The sequence below is a fragment of the Neoarius graeffei genome, chromosome 1, assembly GCF_027579695.1.
Source record: "Neoarius graeffei isolate fNeoGra1 chromosome 1, fNeoGra1.pri, whole genome shotgun sequence".
Classification (NCBI taxonomy): Eukaryota; Metazoa; Chordata; class Actinopteri; order Siluriformes; family Ariidae; genus Neoarius; species Neoarius graeffei.
The window spans coordinates 21726345-21748832 of NC_083569.1; the positions used below are offsets into that span (position 1 = coordinate 21726345).

Here is a 22488-nt window from a genome sequence, read left to right on the forward strand (position 1 = left end):
AAAAAAAAAAAAAAAGTGGAAATTAAAATTAAATTTAAAAGCTTATAAAGATGAAGAAAAGAGAAGAGAGAAAAAAAAAAGTGGAAATTCAATGAGAAAGTAAGGTATAGAAATAAAGATTAAGAAAACAGAAGCAAAGCAAAGAAGCGTCCTACTCGGTTCAAGAAGAAACATTTCTCCACCCTCCAAATAGAAGCTCAAATGTCCAATTGAACAGATTATTTATATTTGGCAGCCAGAAAAGTAGCATCATAGAAAGTCAGAAAAACGCAGTATTGAAATCACTGCTGCGGTCAACAGCATTTTGCCATCAACAACTGAAATCCAGCTGTTTGATTATTTAATTTATATATCCATGAGATATATAGCCTATATTCTGTCCATAATAATAAGGATATACTAGCTTATATCGCAAATCTTTAGATGTGGGTGAAGAAATAATTGTCAGATCTCAAACAAGCCACAAAAATTATACAGTTGTGGAGTTTCTTATTTCCTCATTTTCATGATGTTTCAGGCAGCAGTGGTGTTCAGCCTTCAGCTAGACAAACTGGTCTGCAGCCACCCACAGAGCCAAGGAACCACAAGCTGTGAGAGAGAGCATGTGCCTGATCAACTTCATTTCATTTACTAATATACATCAATTCCTGCATTTCACGTCTGCAACACATTCCAAAAAAAAGTTGGGACAGGGAAATTTAGGGCTAGTGATGGGGTAAAACAATTAAACAATGATGTAATTTGAAACAGATGATGCCAACAGGTGATTGCACGGGCGCAGATAGAGGGGGGGACGGGGGGGATTCGTCCCACCCAGATTTAAATTCACCTCGTTCGGTCCCCCCCACTTATAGGGAGGAAAAAACGTCTATGCTGTCTTATTTCTTTGCATAAGGCAAACCTCACGGAAAAATCAAAAGACTAATTACCATTCGGTTTATTGAGGTGCACAGCAGTACAGACATAGTTGCAACTGCGCAGACTGCACAGGTTGCGAGCTCTAGCTTGGTTGCTATGGTTACAAGTTTGACAGGCATATCGGGGACAGCGCCTCTTAGTTCAGGACCCCAACACGGCATGATGAAGGGTGCCAAAAGGCAGAAAACTATTGCATCGTTTTTTCAACAAAAAACAACGACTGTAAGTAAACTGTGCCTTACTTTATCATATCACCTTGCAATTTTTTGATAGTCTGTTCAAAGTAATGTCGGAGTGAAAGTAAAATCGTACGGAGTAGAGAAGCCTTTCTGGTAGCCTCCTTCTTTCGGTGGTAGCCTGTAGATACAGTGCTCAGAAGGCAGTTTTAATGTTTAATCTGGCGTTCCCTGCCATAATTTCAGCGAGCTTATTGTTTCATAAGGAAACTTTGTGAAGAGTTGTTGACTGACTGCCGCTCACGCAACACACAGGCATAGTTAGAAAGTCAGGATGCACTGGTTTACACTTTACACACACACACGTAGCCCAGCCTCTCGCTATGTTTAACAGTTGGAATTTAGCGGTTTTAAAACTAGTTTTGCAATTTCTGTGCATGATGATAATGTGTAAACTTTGGATTTCCATAGGCTATGTTAAAATGTTATCATTGCCCTGGCCTGCAGGTAGTTCCTGGTGATGGCAGTGAGGGAGGTGAAATAACATGTACCGGTATACACACTACCGTTCAAAAGTTTGGGGTCACCCAGACAATTTTGTGTTTTCCATGAAAAGTCACACTTTTATTTACCACCATAAGTTGTAAAATGAATAGAAAATATAGTCAAGACATTTTTCTGGCCATTTTGAGCATTTAATCGACCCCACAAATGTGATGCTCCAGAAACTCAATCTGCTCAAAGGAAGGTCAGTTTTATAGCTTCTCTAAAGAGCTCAACTGTTTTCAGCTGTGCTAACATGATTGTACAAGGGTTTTCTAATCATCCATTAGCCTTCTGAGGCAATGAGCAAACACATTGTACCATTAGAACACTGGAGTGAGAGTTGCTGGAAATGGGCCTCTATACACCTATGGAGATATTGCACCAAAAACCAGACATTTGCAGCTAGAATAGTCATTTACCACATTAGCAATGTATAGAGTGGATTTCTGATTAGTTTAAAGTGATCTTCATTGAAAAGAACAGTGCTTTTATTTCAAAAATAAGGACATTTCAAAGTGACCCCAAACTTTTGAACGGTAGTGTGTGTGTATATATATATATATATATATATACACACACACACATATATACACAAAATGGAATCATTTGCTGACAGCTCAATCCCCCCCAGTTCAAAAATCCTATCTACACCCCTGGGTGATTGTGTTCATGATTTGGTACAAAATCGATATCCAGGAAAGGCCTAGTCTTTGAGGAGCAAAGATGGGCCGAGGATTTCCAGTTTGTCAACAAATGCGTGAGAAAATTATTGAAATGTTGAAAAACAAATGTTCCTCAAAGAAATAAAGGAAGGGATTTGGATATTTCACCCTCTACATTGCATTATATCATTAACTGATTCAAGGACTATGGAGGAGTTTCAGTGCACAAGCCTCAGCTGAACACCTGTGATCAGGGGCGTGTCACCCGCGGGGGATGCGTACGTTTCATCCCCCCCACTTTTGCTGAAACACAATTTCATCCCCCGCACTTTTGTCAGATTAAAATGACATCATTATGAAAATTATACAGCTACTATAAAATGTGTAACAAGGAAGTAAACTATTGCCATAACGTTAGACAAAAAACAGCCACGCAACGGACTCAAAACAGTTTTTCTCACCCGAACTTGGCGGACTCGCTCAGTCACCAAAACTGTCTTGTTTGTGTCACCACTAGAGGGCAGTATTTAGTATTCCAATCGAGTACATGGAGAATTTTTTTTAATTGAAATTCAATCTCAATACAAAGCATGTGTACACTTAAGATTATAACCCAGTACATGTTACATGCTCATATAAGAGTATTTTAAAGAACTTAACATTACATCTCACATGTAGTCAAAAAACATAAAACAAACAAGACAAACACAAAACAAAGAAAGAAAGAAAAAGAGAAAGAAAAGAACAAAGAAAAAAAAACACTGCCATCTACATAGCCAAGTCTCATTGTACTAACACAACTACCACAGACAATAAAAATAGGACAGTAATTTCATTTCTACATGTACAAGGGCTGTTAGATAAAATTGCAGATAATATTTTTTAAGGACAGTTGCTTTCTTACTTGTCATTTTATTAAGTGAATTCCAGTATGTATTAAATTCTGTTTTAAATACTATAAAGTGAGGGAACGTTTTTAGATATCTGGTTTTATGAATAAAGAATTTACCTAAAATTATAACAACATTCACCATGTAATTCTCTTCTGAGTTTCTCCTTGTGGTGCCAAAAAGAATTTCTTCAGCTGTAAGTCTAGGTCCAGATATTGCCAACCAGTTCTTCACAGCAACCCAAAAACTTTGTGTTCCCAAACAATCACTGAAAATGTGTACAGTTGCATCTATTTCTTTCTTACAGAACACACATAGCTCTAAATCAATATTAAATCTGTGGTGTAGCAATTCTTTTGATGGATATATGTTATTAATGGTTTTAAAATGCACCTCTTTTGCTTTTGGTGGAATTGGGAACTTCAGATATTTAGTTCTGAGTGAGACTAACTGGCTTTCAGTAAAAGAAGTTGTATTTCTTATTGGTCTCACCAGGTGAAACTCTTCTCGGAAGCATTCTCTTATAAACTTGTTTGTACTTTTAATATCTAGTAGATGCACACCTTTCACAATTAAATCAGGCAACTTGGGTTGTAAACTGTCATATTTCAAATAGTTTTGGATAGTTTTAATCAAACCTTCAGGGATAGCTTTAATGACATTATGAAATTGTCGTTTCGGGGGGTAAAACCATACTTAACACAAAATGTATTATAAGAAAAAATGTTCCCTTCATCATCCAAAATATCCAATATGGAACAAATATTCTTCTCTTTCCATTCTTTTATATACAAGGATTTACGACTCAATGTAACATATCTATTGTTCAAAATAGAGGAAGAATGGGGTGTGAAATTGTGCTTGTAGATAAGTTTCCAGTACATTAGAACTTGCTGGTGAAAGTCTGACAGTTTGATTGGTAATTTTGAAATGGCAAAGTCACATGACAGGAGATAAGGCAAGCCACCAACTCTACTAAAGATCAGTCTGGGTATACAGTACCAAAAGGCTTCACTCTTCTTCAAGTACTCCTTAATCCAGTTAAGTTTAATCATGCCATTTAAACAGTTAAAGTCAATAACTTTTAACCCCCCCTCTTTAAAGTCCTTGACAATGTATGCTTTCTGTAAAAAGTGAGTTTTATTTCTCCATATAAAGCCGAAATTAGCTTGATTAACAGCTTTAATTTCATCTTTTGGGATGGCTAAGGAGTGTGAAGGATAGATGCACCTAGATAAAAATTCCATTTTTGTTAGGTACACCCTGCCAAAAACAGACAAGTCTCTTTGCTGCCATATATCCAGCCTTGTTTTCCCTTTCTGAATGGTGTCTGTTATATTAAGCTTGATTCTTCTCTGTTTGTCAAGTATTTTATTTCCCTTTTAACTGGTATACTATTAATGACCAACTCTTCACATTGTTTGATAGGCATGAGCTCACATTTGGTGATATTAAAGGAACAGTCCACCGTACTTCCATAATGAAATATGCTCTTATCTGAATTGAGACGAGCTGCTCCGTACCTCTCCGAGCTTTGCGTGACCTCTCAGTCAGTCAGACGCAGTCAGACGCGCTGTCACTCCTGTTAGCAATGTAGCTAGGCTCAGTATGGCCAATGGTATTTTTTGGGGCTGTAGTTAGATGCGACCAAACTCTTCCGCGTTTTTCCTGTTTACATAGGTTATATGACCAGTGACATGAAACAAGTTCAGTTACACAAATTGAAACGTAGCGATTTTCTATGCTATGGAAAGTCCGCACTATAGTGACAGGCGTACTAACACCTTCTACGCGCTTCGGCAGCGCATTGATATCTGAGCTCTGTATCAATGCGCTGCCGAAGCGCGCAGAAGGTGTTAGTACGCCTGTCATTATAGTGCGGAATTGTAACTGTAATTTGTGGAATGTGGTGTTTAATACCTTCAAAGAAAGTGAGTGTCTCGTTCTTTGAGAACTTGGAAGTATACAGTTGGCTATAGAAGGTTAGAATCTCTTTAGAAATAACCCTTTGATCCTTGCATAGGTTATTATAAATCAGTAAAGATCGTATTTCATTCCTTTGCTGTCTGGTTTTTTCAAGGCGACAAAAATATGCTGAGTTTTTTTCCCCCTCTTCTATCCACCTAGCCCGAGATCTAACACAAGCACCCTTGGCTTTTCTTGCATACATATCGTCCAACTTTGTCTGCAGAGTCAATAGAGTTTGTTTGTCATTATCTGTAAGTGTGGGCTTGTTGCATGTGGCATTCAGCTCCTTAATGAGCTGCAGTTCCTCTTGTCTTTGAGACTTTTTAAGATTTTTACTGTAAGCGATTGAATATTGTCTTACAGAATTGAATATTGTCTTATTCAGATTGAATATTGTCTTACTCATACAGAATTCCCATTTCAGTATGTATGAGGAAAAATCCTCCATATCCATAACCTCTTTTATAAGTTGCTTGACACCCGTACAGTAACAATCATGTGAAAGTAACTCTGAGTTGGATTTCCAATAACCCTTAGAATGAAATTGTGGTTCAGGGGGTTTTAGTACCAGAGAGATAACTGAATGATCTGTTAACGGACCTGCTGACATTCTTACATCAGACACCAGTCCTAAAAGAGGGTCTGATAGCAACCAGTAATCCAACCTAGACAGATGACTCCCATTTGGTTGAAACCAAGAAAATTGTACTTTGTTACCATTGTAGTGCCTCCAGGCGTCTTGTAGCGCATTTGAATGGCAGAATTCTTGAAATGTCTTATTCGGTGAATAAGTATGGCCTCTTGGGGGAGACCTATCCAACCATTCATCATTTACCAAATTAAGATCCCCTCCTATTAATACATTTTCACATTGGTAAGATAGTTTGCATCTCTCTATTTCGTTTGTCATGTCTTTTAACAAGTCCAAATTCTTCTGTCTGTTGTTGTACCCATACACATTCAGCAAAATGAGCCTTGAGTCATTTAAGTGACTCAAAAATAGTTTTTACCAACTCAGAGTGATTTCCCGCCTCAAAGCCTTCCTATCTCATAACGATCTTGAAATAGTCATCCATGCTTTTATCACATCACGACTGGATTACTGCAATTCCCTTTATCTTGGCCTCCCTCAAACCTCACTTAGATGTTTACAGCTGGTCCAAAACGCAGCTGCACGTCTGTTAACTGGCACCAGGAGACGTGAGCACATCACTCCCATTCTGGCGTCCTTGCACTGGCTCCCAGTCTTTTTCAGAATACAATTTAAAGTCTTATTATTTGTTTTTAAAGCACTCAGTGGGCTGGCCCCAGCCTACATCAATGACCTTTTACAGCCCCACTCAGTCCAAAGGTCTCTAAGATCCTCTAACACAGGGCTTCTTCATGTACCTCGCTCGCGGCTGAAGCAGAGAAGTGACAGAGCTTTTTCTGTTGCTGCTCCACGTCTCTGGAATCAGCTCCCACCGGACATTAGATCTGCTCCCTCCATCTCTGCCTTTAAATCTAGGCTAAAAACCCATCTCTATTCCTTGGCCTTTCCCTAATCATCAGCTTATTGTTATTGTTGTTATCATTATAGTTTTATTTTATTTATTTCTTTTTCTTTTTGATCATTTGTCTTTTAATACTGACTCTGTACAGCACTTTGGTCAGTGCATGCTGTGTTTAAATGTGCGATACAAATTAAGCTTACTTACTTACTTACTTACTAAGTCCATCACTGCAATCAACCAATGTCCATGTTCATCTGCCTTCACATACAAGTGTTTCCCAGAACAGTTATTTAGCAAAATTGCCACTCCTCCTGACCGTTCTGTGCCATGACTGAAAAAAATCTTTTCTCCCCATTGTTGTGTCCAAAACGTTTCATCCTCCCTCATAGAATGTGTCTCCTGCATAAACGTGAAAGTATTTTTCTGCCCTTTGCAAAACAAAAACAAAGCTTTCCTTTCCGTGTTGTCTTTAAGACCCCTTCCATTTAGAGATGTAACTGAAACTTCTGTGGTAAACAACGACATAAATAAAAGAACGATGGACAAAAAAATAAAAGAAAAGAGCCAAACAGGCTACTCTAGTGGCTTTAAATCAAGCACCTGCCGTCAAAAGTAACGGTAAGTTTTTAACTTCAGCAACGCCCCTAATAAACATTTTCCTCCCTTTACATTTTATCGTAGTCAGCTGGTATACCCGATCACCTTTCCTATTCCTGAATGCGTTGTCCGTTGATGAATCCGAAGGGTCCTCTGAAGAATGCCTTCATTCCCTGCTGTCTCGCTCTTTCAATCTTTGGCCAGAGCGCGTTGCGAGCATCTCGTTCCACTGTGGTGAGGTCCTCTTTGAAGCGTACCTTCCTCTCAGCGCACACCCTGTCGTCCTTTGCTTGTTTCCAAAGTGCGTCGCGGTGGGTTCTTGAGGTGAATTGTAAGATGATCTGACGAGTCTTTCCTGGTTTCGGTTTCCCCAGTCTGTGAACAGTGTCCAGAATTATGTCCATTTTGTGTGACCATTCTGGTATCATCCTTGTTATTAGCTCTGCTACCTCCTGTCGGGTATTCTCGCCCTCAGTTTCGGGGAGCCCATTTAGACGGAGGTTCCATCTTCTTTGATATCACTCCAATTCCTCAGTTTTTTCTTTCAGCTCCAAATTCTCCTTCTGAAGCTCCCACACCGCATTTTCAAGCACTTTAGTCTTTTCTTGTCCCTCTTTGATGTTCGCAGCGTTAAACTCCGCTGCCTTTGCGATGTTAGCTATCATGATGTTGTTCTGTTTTAGCTGTGCACCGAAGTCCTCTACTAATGCCGTTAAGTTCTGGATAGCAGCTAGGACGTCCACATTAGACACGAATTCTGGCTGTAGTTTCGTCATTCCCTTCTGTTTCTTAGCAGAGACAGTGACATTGGATGGAGGGCTGTGTTGTCTTCTTCTTACCACAGAGCAAGTTGCCTCCATATCCTCTGTTTCTTCTTGGCGAACGTTAACGTTAGCTTCGTTAGCCGATGCTAGGCTCACCTCGGCCCCTATTTCCAGCGTCAACTTTATTTCACTTCCCGAGGCTTTAACTTCCTCGAACATCATTTTTCTGGCTTTGGCTGACTAAAAACGAGGTAAACATTTTAATTTTGTTGCAATTTGGGACTAGGCTTGCAGAGCATACCAAATGCACGACTACTCAACACGCCATCTTGCCAGAAGGTCCAAATAAGCTTGACCTCGACGTGATTTGAACACGCAGCCTTCTGAGCTGGAGTCAGACACACTACCATTGCACCACGAGGTCCTTGAGTACAAGGAGAAGTAGAACATGTTTTTAGGCTTTTGTGTGATCACGTTGGGGATAATTAAGCTATTTTGTAGAACCATATTGAGTCCTCCTCAATCTCCTGTGAGTGGCTAACTTTTTGGTTTTGAAGTAGGGGTACACCATTTTAATGATGCATGTCTATATCAACAACCTCCAAAACCTTGATTGATTATATGAACCTACATTGATTATATTACTGCTCTTGATTATGTCATCCAAAAATGTTAAGTTCCATTACATTATACTTAGTAGCAGCAGACACTTTTATCCAAAGCAACTTGGATAGGTTTGCTTGACATGTGCACTTAAATGTCTGTATAATATTAAAAAGTGAGTAATGTATGAATGATCTGTTCTAAGAAGGCTGAAAACATGGCTGCGAAGTAGCATGACACAAACACGTCTTAATAGTGTAGCTGTGTATCATGTTCAGAAGAACAACCTTGACCTGTTGGACAGACAAATGATTGCTCAACAATTTGTTTCTTATAAGGAGCAAAGAAAAAACACATTTGGTTGTTTCAAACACAAATAGTGTGTCAGGGTAAAGTAAGGTTGTCAGGATTTGTTGACAGTGATGTTAAATAGTAGTAGTTACTAGTTGTAAAGTCAGTTGAGGCAAGTTTTTTATTACGAGTGTGTGTGTTTGTACCAAGTCTACTTTTCATGCATTATTACTGTTTATCACTTTTTAGAAGAGTTTTTCAATTGAGATTTAAAGGCATTTCAAATCGAATGAATGTTCAATAAATGTTGTACAGTAATGTTATTTGGCCATTAAGTGTTTGTTGTATGTGTAGTCTATTGCATCATTTTCAAACTTTATGCATTAAACCTGATGTAATGCATGATGCAAACAAGTTTTGTACACGAGTTTGAATAATTAAAGACATTAAAAGCAGGAACTGCCCCGTCTTATTTGAATGCTATACTAAAGAGGTCCTTCCAGGATGCTGCGCTTCTCCAACATGAACTGATTAGCCATGCCTCCTGCTCACACAAAGCGATCCCAGTCCAAACTGTTATGCATGATGGTGTATGATCTATACACTGTGTATGACTTCTTGGGCTATGTGAAGTTTTTGGTTTTGTTTATGTCAGTGTATACCAGTGTAGGCAGCAATACTGACATCTCTGTTATAGAACAGTATCCTGTTACCTAGAATTATCACTCAATACTTTTTGCCTTCACTTACTGAATAATTACATAGCCCTGGCAGTAACAACACCAAAACCCAACATGATAGATCTCTGCATGAAATGCAAAACTTGGCTGGAGTCAACTGGATTTATAGGCTTTCTGCTGTCCTCCCTTTCATTTGCATCCATGGACCATGGGTATGAAAAAGTTCCATATCGGTCATTGACAGTACATCACAGTGTACACGCCAGGCGTGTATATAGCCATAAACCGATTTCTAATGATATGGCTTCCCCATTCCAGAACACCCCCACTTTTGGAAAGCTTGATACGCCCCTGACCTGAGGGATTGAAGGTCACAGATGTTCAGTGTTGGTTTTTGGCCTTGCCCCTTACGAGCAGAGCTTACTGAACATTAGCTCACTGAACATTAGGTAGAGCGTACTGTTACATTAGGTAGAAAGCTTTACAGAAAGTCCACAGAGTGTGTGGTTGAGACCAATTCTTAACTTGAGTGATTTAGCAAAGGATCTGTACATGTTCAGGAGTTGCATAAAGTTATGTTTTGCAAATTACAACTTGCTATAATGATTTTGGAATTTAAAAAAAGACTTATTTTTCCCAGCAACACTTTTTTTTCAGGGTAAACTGGGACACAGTTCATTTAAAGAAAATAAAACAAGCAAAAAAAAAAAAGACAACTTGGTGTGTTGAAGGCTTTCATCATTCTCCACAAGATGGCATCATCAGTTATCTTATTGTGGGCCAAAGTACTAGGAACCTGCTCACATCCCTGAGAGATTTCAACTTCTTTGATTATGAATCCTAGTTTTCACAATAACACAGACTCTCTTCTATCAGATATGCATAGTACTTTTATATATAATGCATGGGGGGGGGGGGGGTTATTGTACAGATGTGAGATCTTATTCCAGTTGTGTTCCAATCTTTGGAGCTTCAGCAAATCTGATTATTCAAGTCAAGCTGAATAGTGTAACTGTCAACTCATAATCAACAAAATGACTTGTTTCTCTGCGTTAATGAAGAAAATTGAAATTGCAGTCAGGCTATAAATACAATTTCTTAATAATGTGTGACCTGTAATATATTTTTCTGGAGCATGGACAAGCACATTACAGCTGCAGTGAATAAAATGGGCTCTGGACAGGTTCACTTGGAATGGAGGTGTTTGTGATTGGATAATGTAAATAGTTTATTTTGCTTACACAGTTTCGTGTTTAAATGACAAATAGCAACCATGAGGTATGTTTTTTTTATTTTCATGTTTATTAAGCAGAATAATGATATTAAAATCATATGAGGCAAATGAATAAAAAATAATCGATAAGAAAAAGAGGACAGGTAGGCCAGGGAGCAGATGAAGCTACAGGGAGGAAATAAGAAGCACAAAGGAAATTAAACACCCAGTTTCTCTCTCACTGCAACCTTCACTCGATCCAGCAAACTTCACACACAAAATGCATCACACCTCTTATGGCTTGCTGGTACCAAGAGCAGCAGCTGGTTTGTTCCTCACCTCAGTGAAATAACAGGCTTTGTGATTACAAAGTCAGTAAGTCAATCATATTATAATCATAGTAATAATAACTTGTTATTGTAAATTATTTATCATGATTTGTGTTTATTCACAGCAATTTCTGATCAGGCCAAAACCCCAAATGCAACAAAACCACTTATAAAAACAAATATTACAGGAAATTTAACATTTAATAATGTATTGATTATATTTTTACAGACTAGAATGATTGATTTTTCATAATTCCATGAATTCTGCTGACAGTCGGAGTTGAAGACAGGTTCCCCATGTGAGGCTGAATGTAAAGCCAGGATGCTTCAGTAAGAATCAACAATCTGTCAGTAACAATGGTGACACCGTCATGTGGTGCTGTGGGCTGGAGCTTCATGAACCTTTATGATGTGAACATATCATAGTACAGAAAGAATACTTTCACTCAGCTGAGACCATTCATCATGTTCACTCTTATATTCATGTGTCTGTGGCTTTCACTCGGTGAGTTAACTTTGACCTTTTTATTGCAGAAATATTAAGTGGTGAATTAGTGATTTATTCGTCTGTGTGGTGGGAAGAAAAATCAGAATGTGGCTCTGACTTATGTCGTTCTGGCTTGATGGTGGAAATGATAAAAACATTATGTTCTCTTCTCTATGACAGGTGACTCCATGGCAGAGTCAATAAAGCCACTTTTCACTCAGACAATTATAGATGAAGGCAGTGATGTTACTCTGTCCTGCAGCTATGAATCAAAGAGTTCATCACCCGACCTGCACTGGTACAGACAATATCCAAAATCTAAACCTGACTTCCTTCTTTTTATATCACAAAGTGGATATAAAAGTGACTCAATCCCACCACGTCTTTCTGCTGAAGTTGATGAAAAGAATAAACAAGTGGATCTGCTCATCTCCTCTGCTGCCGTATCAGACTCTGCACTATACTACTGTGCTCTGCAGCCCACAGTGACAGGAAATCCAACTGCACTGTACAAAAACTTTCACACAGTTATGTGATACTGAAGGCTGATCAACTGCTATAGTTACACAATTCCAGATGATACAATATCAATGATATAATCAGTTAAAAATAAATAAACATGGGGTTAGATAGGTCAATAAAAATATACACTCACCTGCCAATGTAATAGGAACTTCTTCTTGATTCTTAATTCTAAGATTCCTGTTCTTGGCTGCAGGAGTGGAACCAAATGTGGTCTTCTGCTGTTGCATGCTGAGATGCTTTTCTGCTCACCACAATTGTAAAGAGTTGCTATGAGTTTCTATATCCTTCCTGGCAGCTTGAACCAATCTGGCCTTTTTCCTCTGACCTCTCTTATCAACAAGGTGTTTCCACCCACAGAACTGTCGCTCACTCACTGTTTTTTTTTTTGTACCTTTCTGTGTAATCTCTAGATCTCTGTAATTTCTGTTGTGTGTGAAAACCCCAGGAGATCAGCAGTTTTTGAAATATTCAAACCAGTCCATCTGGCACCAACACCCATGCCTCAGTGAAAGTCACAGAGATCACAGTTTTCCCCATTCTTATGTTTGAAGTGAACATTAACTGAAGCTCTTGATTTGTATCTGCATGATTTTATGCATTGTGCTTCTGTTAAGGGATCGGCTGATTAGATAACTGCATAAAACAGTAGGTGTATGGTTGTTCCTAATAAAGTGGCCAGTGAGTGTACATGTGAGTTTCCTTAGAAATTAACTAGAGTGGAAACATGTTAAACCACATTTGTATTTCTAAAACTGTTTCCATTAAAATCTGTTTTTCCCCTCAAACAAAAAATCTATTTTTTCCCCAGAACCAAAAAAGTCTCAGGTTCCAGATAACCTGCATTCATGAAATTTTACATGTTCAGTAAATTTCCATATGTAGAAGGATATTACAGAGGATTTATGTTACAGTTTATAATCAAAATGAAAAAAAAATAGAAGCTGTAACTGCCTATTATGTTTTCTTTGTTAAACAAAGAAATGATTTTCCAATAAACTGTACTGCAGAGGACTCTCTATTGAATGTCTTAACTCAACAATTTAACTGTTACCATGTAAGTGAACAATTTTATTGTAACATCCACATACAGAATTTTTGGCTTTATGTTTCCAAATTCATACATATTTACTGATTTTCTGCTTTCCACTGGACACTTGTTTTAGGTGATGAAATCTTAAAAGAAAAGAAAACCCATTTTTAAAATACAGTTATGAAGATAGATTATGATATAAACTAACGATTCATGTGAATAATTGAAAATAAGGAGCTCACACAAATAAGATATCCATCTCCAAAAGTCAGTTTCTATGCAGAATGGACGATTTCATGGAGGCCGCCATTGCAAATATTTTAACCAATCAGAAAAATCCCCCAGATTGTTTCCAGCAATGCTCTGATATCATTTGGGCTCAAGACACAGAAGCTCCACATAGCGAGTAAGACTTGAAGCTGCCTCTGGCTGGAGATTATTTCATTAAAAATTTATATGAAAAAAAATTCCAATTCTCAAACAAAAAAGTGGAGGGGGAAAGATAATACTGATGTCACTGATAAACAGCGAGGGAATAGTGAACAGCTGATGTATTTCCATGTGACTGAATGCAGGGAGGTAACTTTTCATATTTATATCCCCGGTACAAGTAGTGCTGCCATGACTGCCTCATTCTGTGGACTGTAACCTTGCTAGACTACAGTGGTGCTTGAAAGCTTGAGAATCCTTTAGAATTTCCTATATTTCTGCATACATATGACCTAAAACATCATCAGATTTTCACACGAGGAAATGTTTAGTTGCAGTTATTGCTGCACAAGGGGGTCACACCAGATACTGAAAGCAAAGGTTCACATACTTTTGCCACTCACAGATATGTAATATTGGATCATTTTCCTTAATAAATAAATGACCAAGTATAATATTTTTGTCTCATTTGTTAAACTGTGTTTGTGTGTGAAAATTATATATTTGCAAAATTAAAATGCTTTCTTTGACAGTTCATGCCTCTTTTGGTCTTTAAGTAATACATCACTGTCCGTCCTGCGCACTTTGGTGCACCAGAAGGACTCTGGGATGCACTCCGGCCTGCATGCGCACCAAGCAGACTCTCACATGCAGTGCGCATTACCAAGCCTTATTTCCCTGTGCTAGATTTCCTGGTTTTCTGATTGCTGTGCCTGTTCCTAGTTTTTGTTGTTTTCTTTGCCTGTGATAGTCTGTTCATACCTCACCCGACCTTTTGCTTGTTTCCCGTTCTTGAGATTGCCTGTCGATTTGGATTGTTTGCCTGTGTGTTTACCTGATTGCCACTCTGTTTTTAATAAATACTTCTGCACTTGCATCTGTCTCCCACTGCTCCCTGACAGAATACTTCGTCAAACAGTGGATGCAGCAGAAGGGTTCCAGTACACCATGCCACAACGCTTCTAGAATTTTGTATCTCAGCCTCTAGCTTCATTTTTCTGGCAGTGTACTGGCATATACACTCAACACCCTATGATAGAGAGTATCACCCGTGTGGCTTCAGCATACAGTGTGGCACCTACAGTATTATGCATGCCTTGAAGAACCCAAACCTCCAGAACCGGTCTGGGTAACATGCATGATTTCCTGGCTGACTGGACAAGCACACCTCATGCAATTACAGTACCTGTGCCTTCGGAGCTCACATGATTTTCAGGTCACGCTCTGGTTCATTTATGAGTCCCTAGAGAAGGAGAACCCCCATAATTTTCTGGGGGGACGGGGCTAGTCCATCTGAGGTTGATGTTCTAGAGCGCCTCCTAAAGGCTGTCAGTCCAGAACCAATCCCACAGCCCGTTCCACAGTCAATTTGTATCTGATTATAGAATATGTCTCATGGCAAAGTTGGGGATTTTTCAAAGTTGTAATATTTGTGCTGTAGTTCATAGCAACACAAAGTCGGAATTTATTAAAGTCACAAAGATACAAATAAAGGCTTGTGTATAAGCTGAAGCAGAGTCGTGGTGAATATGAATAAATATGAGTGGGTGGAGCTACATGTGGCGACATCAGAGACAATCTCAAATACGCAACACTGGCATTTATTTCTAAAACTAGAGGTCTGAACTAAACACTCATAACAACAATGTTACTCTTCTTCTTGCTTTTCCTCACTCATGCTGACATTGGTAAGTCAGATACATTATATATGAAATGTTTACGTATTTAACAAACAAAAAGAACAATGTTTTTAATCACAGTTTATTAATAATAAATGGTCATGATATTATGTTAATGTATTTATAGCAGAAGCTGCTGACAACAGCATTAAACCAGAACAAACCACTATATCTGGAACTGAAGGCAGCAACATCACACTGTCCTGCACATATACTGCATCAGCTTACCGTCTCCACTGGTACCAACAAAAACCCAGATCAAGACCAGAGTTTCTGCTGCTGATTGCTGAAAGTGGTGAACATGTCACAAACGCTCAACCACCTCATCCATGATTGTTCACTAAACTTGATCAACTGAATAAGAAAGTGAATCTGTTCATCTCCTCTGCTGCAGTGACAGACTCTGCACTGTACTACTGCGCTCTGGGGCCCACAGTGACAGGAAACCCAACTACACTGTACAAAAAGCACTACACATGACTGGAACAGAGTCGTGCTTTTCTCACAAGATGGAGCTCTTTACATGTTTACCTCTGCAGGCTCAACCCTCAGTCTATGATGTCAGTTTGCTTTTGTAGATAAACCATCATTTGTGTATTAATCTGCTGAAGTTTATTTTTAAATTAGACCTAAACATCATTCTTATCAAAGCTGTATTAAAAATATTGAGGTTTTTTTTTTTTCAGTTGTTTACTAGAAGAGATTTGTTTATTAAAAAAATAATAATTAAAAATTACATTTCCTGTTCAACAACTATTGAGTTTGGTGCACAATAATGAAAGCTTGTTTAAGCATGCTGGAATATCCTAGACTGAGGAAGTAAAAGAAGCTAAAACTTATTTTTCTCTTCTATGAAAATGTTACGTACCTTTTTCCAGTATGACAATGAAATTACTGAGAGAGAGAGAGAGAGAGAGAGAGAGAGAGAGAGAGAGAGAGAGATTGGCATGCAACAGACAGATGTAAAAGCAGAACAGTGTTTATAAAGAGCACACTGTTAATCAGATCCAAATCATGATGCAAAAGGCAGTATCAAAAAACAGGCAAAGGTCAAGCGAGGCACAAACAGAACATCAGAGGCAATGTCAAAAGGCAAAGTCTGGACAAAGTCAAAACCAGAATCAGCAGAACAATAACAAAAGGCTTAAAATCAGACACAAAGAACTGAGCATACACTTCACAGTGAACTGTGAGAGCTGAAGTCCATAAACAGTGAGCTGTGGTGATTGTGAACAAGTGCAAATGATGAGCACTCAGGAGACTGTGAGCAGTGATGTGCAGGGTGGGTGTTGGAATCTGTTGTGGCCAGATTTGAAAGCTGCTGTGAATTCTGGGAAGTGGGGGTTTGAGTTCAAGCAGGTGTAGATGAGAGAGAGAGAGAGCATGGAGAAATGTATTTCAGTGAAGCTGGCTTCTGCAACTTCTTTTCAGAATTCCCAACAAAAAGCACAAAATTGAATTTAAATAAAATGTATTCAAAGCACATTTCCGGTGGAAGAAAGAAAAGTGTTATCTTAAAATCCTTTCCTTTTTTTTTCTTCCTGAAACTATAGTATGATGTAGGTATTTGGTATATGCCTGACTCTCACCCAGTGTTCCCATAACTGGCTCCAGATCCACTGTGACCCTGAACAGAATAAAGCACTTATTATAATGAAGGAATTCATGTATGTGTATGTATTAAGAAGTTATGGAAATGTGTGTGTGTGTGTGTGTTTATAGTTATTAGAATCAAGTGAATACAGAAACCATTAATCATGTGGTCATGCTATGTCACCTGCATGTTGTACGGTAGGTAGCTGTGTGTACTCATTTTTGTTGTTGTATATGTTGTATACACACGTAAGTCAGATTACATTGCCAAACTATTTAAATAAATCTTTATTTATGAAGATTACTCAGCCAAGTTTCCATTCTGAAGAAATAAACCTTCCTTATTTCATATGAATAAAATACTGAAAGAAATTAATCGAGCCAAAACTAAAAACCTGGCAGGAATGTTTTGATTTAAATGGATGTAATTCGCAGGGCGTGTCCCTGTATGTATGATTTTACTACAAATCAAGCTCAGGCAAAGGCCTTTTCAAAACACTCCATCGAGACTTTCTCATACGATCATGTAAATACAGCAGATAAAATGGATGAGGAAGAAAATTGTGGCGTTTGCTTTCTTTTGTTTTTTAATCAGATTTGACTATATGCTATTCGATGAAGTATAAGTAAGGACATTGTTTCATTTATTTAATTTAAATAATAATTCTGTGATTAGGGATGATTCAGTCTTTTTTGAGCGAGCACTCTTAGCGTTACCGGTACTGGCAACATATTTGCATCAGCAAGCATTTGTTCGGCTGCAGATTCTGCAGAAATGTCTTCATTCTTTTTTGTTGGTGGATGTAAGAAAAAGAGAGCTGAGAGAGAGAGAGGAGGGGCAGAGCAACAGCAACACTAACTGAGAGAAGAAACTGGTAAATATTCTCCTTTCCTCTTCATGTTTGGATGTTAATTATCCATTAATTTGTTAATTCGGTGCACTTTGTGGCTATGGTACAAGAGAACAAAGACTACAATTATGTTGCTAAAACAATAACATAGACTTATCTAATGATCTGGGGTGGGTTTCCTGATAACGTTGCACTTTAGAGATCAAGAGCAAATTTAAAGGTGTTCTTAAGCAACGAACGTTGTCTCTGTATGCGGTTTTCCTGAACTCACTCGTAAGAAGGAATCTTAAGTGCAACTTTGCTCAGAGTGACTTTGCAATGTGCATCCTCGCTATAAGCATTAGTAACTACGAAAGGTATTTGTACTGTAGTTGCTAAAGGCATTATAGTAGTTGCTAAATCCAGTCGATGAGGTCACATGGTATTTGTTTTTAATCCAAAACCAATGAAATATAAAGTGTCAAAATATGTTAATATATTGTGTTGTCATTAAGCATTACATACCGTATATAATGTGGGAATAAATCATTGAAACTTTTTTACATTTTGGACAATAACTTGTTTTTTTATTCCAAGCGTTTTTTTTTAATTAAATGAGCAAATGTTCACACAAAATTATGAACCAATAAGTTAAATACAACCCCGATTCCAAAAAAGTTGAGACAAAGTACAAATTGTAAATAAAAACGGAATTCAATGATGTGGAAGTTTCAAAATTCCATATTTTATTCAGAATAGAACATAGATGACATATCAAATGTTTAAACTGAGAAAATGTATCATTTAAAGAGAAAAATTAGGTGATTTTAAATTTCATGACAACAACACATCTCAAAAAAGTTGGGACAAGGCCATGTTTACCACTGTGAGACATCCCCTTTTCTCTTTACAACAGTCTGTAAACGTCTGGGGACTGAGGAGACAAGTTGCTCAAGTTTAGGGAGAGGAATGTTAACCCATTCTTGTCTAATATAGGATTCTAGTTGCTCAACTGTCTTAGGTCTTTTTCGTCGTATCTTCCGTTTTATAATGCGCCAAATGTTTTCTATGGGTGAAAGATCTGGACTGCAGGCTGGCCAGTTCAGTACCCAGACCCTTCTTCTACGCAGCCATGATGCTGTAATTGATGCAGTATGTGGTTTGGCATTGTCATGTTGGAAAATGCAAGGTCTTCCCTGAAAGAGACGTTGTCTGGATGGGAGCATATATTGCTCTAGAACCTGGATATACCTTTCAGCATTGATGGTGTCTTTCCAGATGTGTAAGCTGCCCATTCCACATGCACTAATGCAACCCCATACCATCAGAGATGCAGGCTTCTGAACTGAGCGCTGATAACAACTTGGGTCGTCCTTCTCCTCTTTAGTCCGAATGACACGGCGTCCCTGATTTCCATAAAGAACTTCAAATTTTGATTCGTCTGACCACAGAACAGTTTTCCACTTTGCTACAGTCCATTTTAAATGAGTCTTGGCCCAGAGAAGATGTCTGTGCTTCTGGATCATGTTTAGATACGGCTTCTTCTTTGAACTATAGAGTTTTAGCTGGCAACAGCAGATGGCACGGTGAATTGTGTTCACAGATAATGTTCTCTGGAAATATTCCTGAGCCCATTTTGTGATTTCCAATACAGAAGCATGCCTGTATGTGATGCAGTGCTGTCTAAGGGCCCGAAGATCACGGGCACCCAGTATGGTTTTCCGGCCTTGACCCTTACGCACAGAGATTCTTCCAGATTCTCTGAATCTTTTGATGATATTATGCACTGTAGATGATGATATGTTCAAACTCTTTGCAATTTTACACTGTCGAACTCCTTTCTGATATTGCTCCACTATTTGTCGGTGCAGAATTAGGGGGATTGGTGATCCTCTTCCCATCTTTACTTCTGAGAGCCGCTGCACTCCAAGATGCTCTTTTTATACCCAGTCATGTTAATGACCTATGGCCTATTGACCTAATGAGTTCCAATTTGGTCCTCCAGCTGTTCCTTTTTTGTACCTTTAACTTTTCCAGCCTCTTATTGCCCCTGTCCCAACTTTTTTGAGATGTGTTGCTGTAATGAAATTTCAAATGAGCCAATATTTGGCATGAAATTTCAAAATGTCTCACTTTCGACATTTGATATGTTGTCTATGTTCTATTGTGAATACAATATCAGTTTTTGAGATTTGTAAATTATTGCATTCTGTTTTATTTATAATTTGTACTTTGTCCCAACTTTTTTGGAATCGGGGTTGTAGTTCAGTTAAATTTTTTTTCCTTTGCCTGCTCATTTCATTGTTACCCAGTCAAGAGCTTAATGTCCCTTATACACTGGCATGCAGCTGAGTGGTGTTTGGCATATGAAGGAGGTACAGTATCGATCCCATCACTTCCCCAGACCGCAGTGCCGCTTCCCAGATTGCAGGCAGCCAGATTACAGCTGGCCGAGAGCGTCAGTGCACCTGGGAGCTCATCAGCATTGAGAAGGAGCGGCTCCAGTTACTCCGAGACCTGTATGAGTGGCGCCATCAGGAGCGGATGGGCCTTAAACAGGCAAAACTAGACCTGCGGGTCAGAGAAGTGGAGCTTCAGAGTGGATTCACGGAGTCATGATTATTTCAACTGTTATTCACAATGCCAAGTTGGCAATGGTCTCCCATATATAAACACACACACACACAATGTTACAGGCGCAGAAATTAAACACTAAATGAGATAATCACTTGGCTAATGGAGTTAAATTTGATTAAAATGTGGTGATATCAATGTGACATTACAATATCCATACATAATTTCACAACACATTGAAATATAGTCAGAATATTTTGCATATATTTATTTAATAATTAACTTGATGTACGTGCAATGTACAAGAAAAATAATTTCACACCAGCAGCATATTCAGGGTATCATTAGGGTATTTTAGGATTGTTGTATAATAATTATCTGCTGCAGTGTTTATTCCACATTGGCGATATCTACTGATGAACTGCCAAATATATTTTGTTTAAAAAAATATACATTTTACTAACCCACTGTGTGTAAACCTTTTTCCACACCTTGTTTAAGTCCTCATCTCATTATCTGTAGCCACTTTATCCTGTTCTACAGGGTCACAGGCAAGCTGGAGCCTATCCCAGCTGACTACAGGCGAAAGGCAGGGTACACCCTGGACAAGTCACCAGGTCATCACAGGGTTGACACATAAACAACCATTCACACCTACAGTCAATTTAGAGTCACCAGTTAACCTAACCTGCATGTCTTTGGACTGTGGGGGAACCCGGAGGGAGCCCACACGGACAACATGCAAACTCCACACAGAAAGGTCCTCGCACGGGGCTCGAACCCAGGACCTTCTTGCTGTGAGGTGACAGCGCTAACCACTACACCACCGTGCCACCCTTGTTTAAGTCCTGTTCAGAAAAAAAAATATTTCAGAGAAACTGACAGAGGTGCTTGTGCCTCAAATTGCGACAAAAAAGTCTTCTTTTGTGAAGCTCCAAAAACTCTGAAATAAAATGAAGATAATTCCTGCGACTCGCTCAGTGTGTTCAGGAAAAGGTTCCAGATCCACTGTGCACTTAGTAAAGATAAAGGGATGTGTGTAGGCGGAGATATTCAGTTCTGGATGTGTGCTGTTTTTTTTTTTTAATAATGCTGTTTAAGAGTCAAATCATGATCATCCATCAATTTCATGGATAAAATCATCATGAATTACAATTGCGATGGGAAAAAAAATCAGATGCTTTGGGTTGATCAGCAGCAGGACTTGTTCTGTGTTGTACTGGTGACTCAGTTCCCTGTCACTGATGCTGTGAAGTGATGATCTGTGTAACGTTCTGCTACAACAGCTGCACTTCCTGGGTGTGGCCTTCTAGAGACACATGTTCCCTCATGTGTAAACCTTGTTTCAACCTCAGCTTCAGCACATACAGCACTATTATACAGAATCCTCACAGAGCTGTGTTCAGAAATGGCTCAACTATACAACTTACTGTACACAGTGAGATACATCCCACTGATTCTCACTGTAGCAACAGGTAATTAACCTTCATCAGCTCATTCATTGTATTAACTAATGCTCATGTGTGTATTAATCTATTAATTTCTTATTTTTGTAAGTCAGTATTTTGTTTACAGAAATATTTCACAGATCTATTTCTTTCTGTTCTTCTTTGCAAACAGGCAGTGTTGCAGATAACATTGGGCCGATGGACAAAGATACCAACATTGTGGGGAAAGAAACAGACACTGTTACTCTGAAATGTTCATATCAGTCAAGCAGCAATGACATTTGGCTTTACTGGTACAAACAATATCCTAACAGCGCACCACAGTTTTTACTGCTTAAAGGTGCAAAGTTACGAAGTTCTGAAGACTACAACCCTTCTGGCTCACGATTCAATTCAGAAACATCCTCAGACTCGACTGAACTTACTATTAAAGATCTACAGATCTCAGATTCTGCACTCTATCACTGCGCTCTTCAAGCAGCAGCACAGTAATACAGAGTCAATGAGAGGCTGTACAAAAACCTAAAAACAATACATATGAAGTTAAATGCAATGTATCAAAGATACTTCCTTTACCAACTTGTTATCAGTTAACCACAGATACAAACAACATTTGTGGTAACAGATGCAGCTGAATAACAGAAAATAAAAATAAAGAGGGAGTGTGTCAGGTGTTACTGCTGCATCCTGTTTTAAATTCAATTCATTGTAGATGACTTTGTTGCCCAGTTTACCCCATGATTTATTCCCATCAACTTTCATT

General features: G+C 38.6%; 1 non-coding gene and 1 gene segment (V, D, J or C); one reads left to right on the plus strand and one right to left on the minus strand.

Annotated features, from left to right (window-relative positions):
* Positions 1-8366: 8366 nt before the first annotated feature.
* Positions 8367-8438, minus strand: trnaw-cca (transfer RNA tryptophan (anticodon CCA)). Its single transcript has one exon. It is a non-coding gene; the product is annotated as a tRNA-Trp (tRNA).
* Positions 8439-11595: 3157 nt separating this feature from the next.
* LOC132886939 (T cell receptor alpha variable 12-3-like) lies at positions 11596-12093 on the plus strand (the record flags this gene model as incomplete). The annotated part of the segment is given in 2 exon segments: positions 11596-11635; positions 11798-12093. Coding segments are annotated over 2 exon segments (336 nt in total), but the record flags the coding sequence as incomplete, so codon positions are not given.
* Between the last annotated feature and the right edge of the window lie 10395 nt (positions 12094-22488).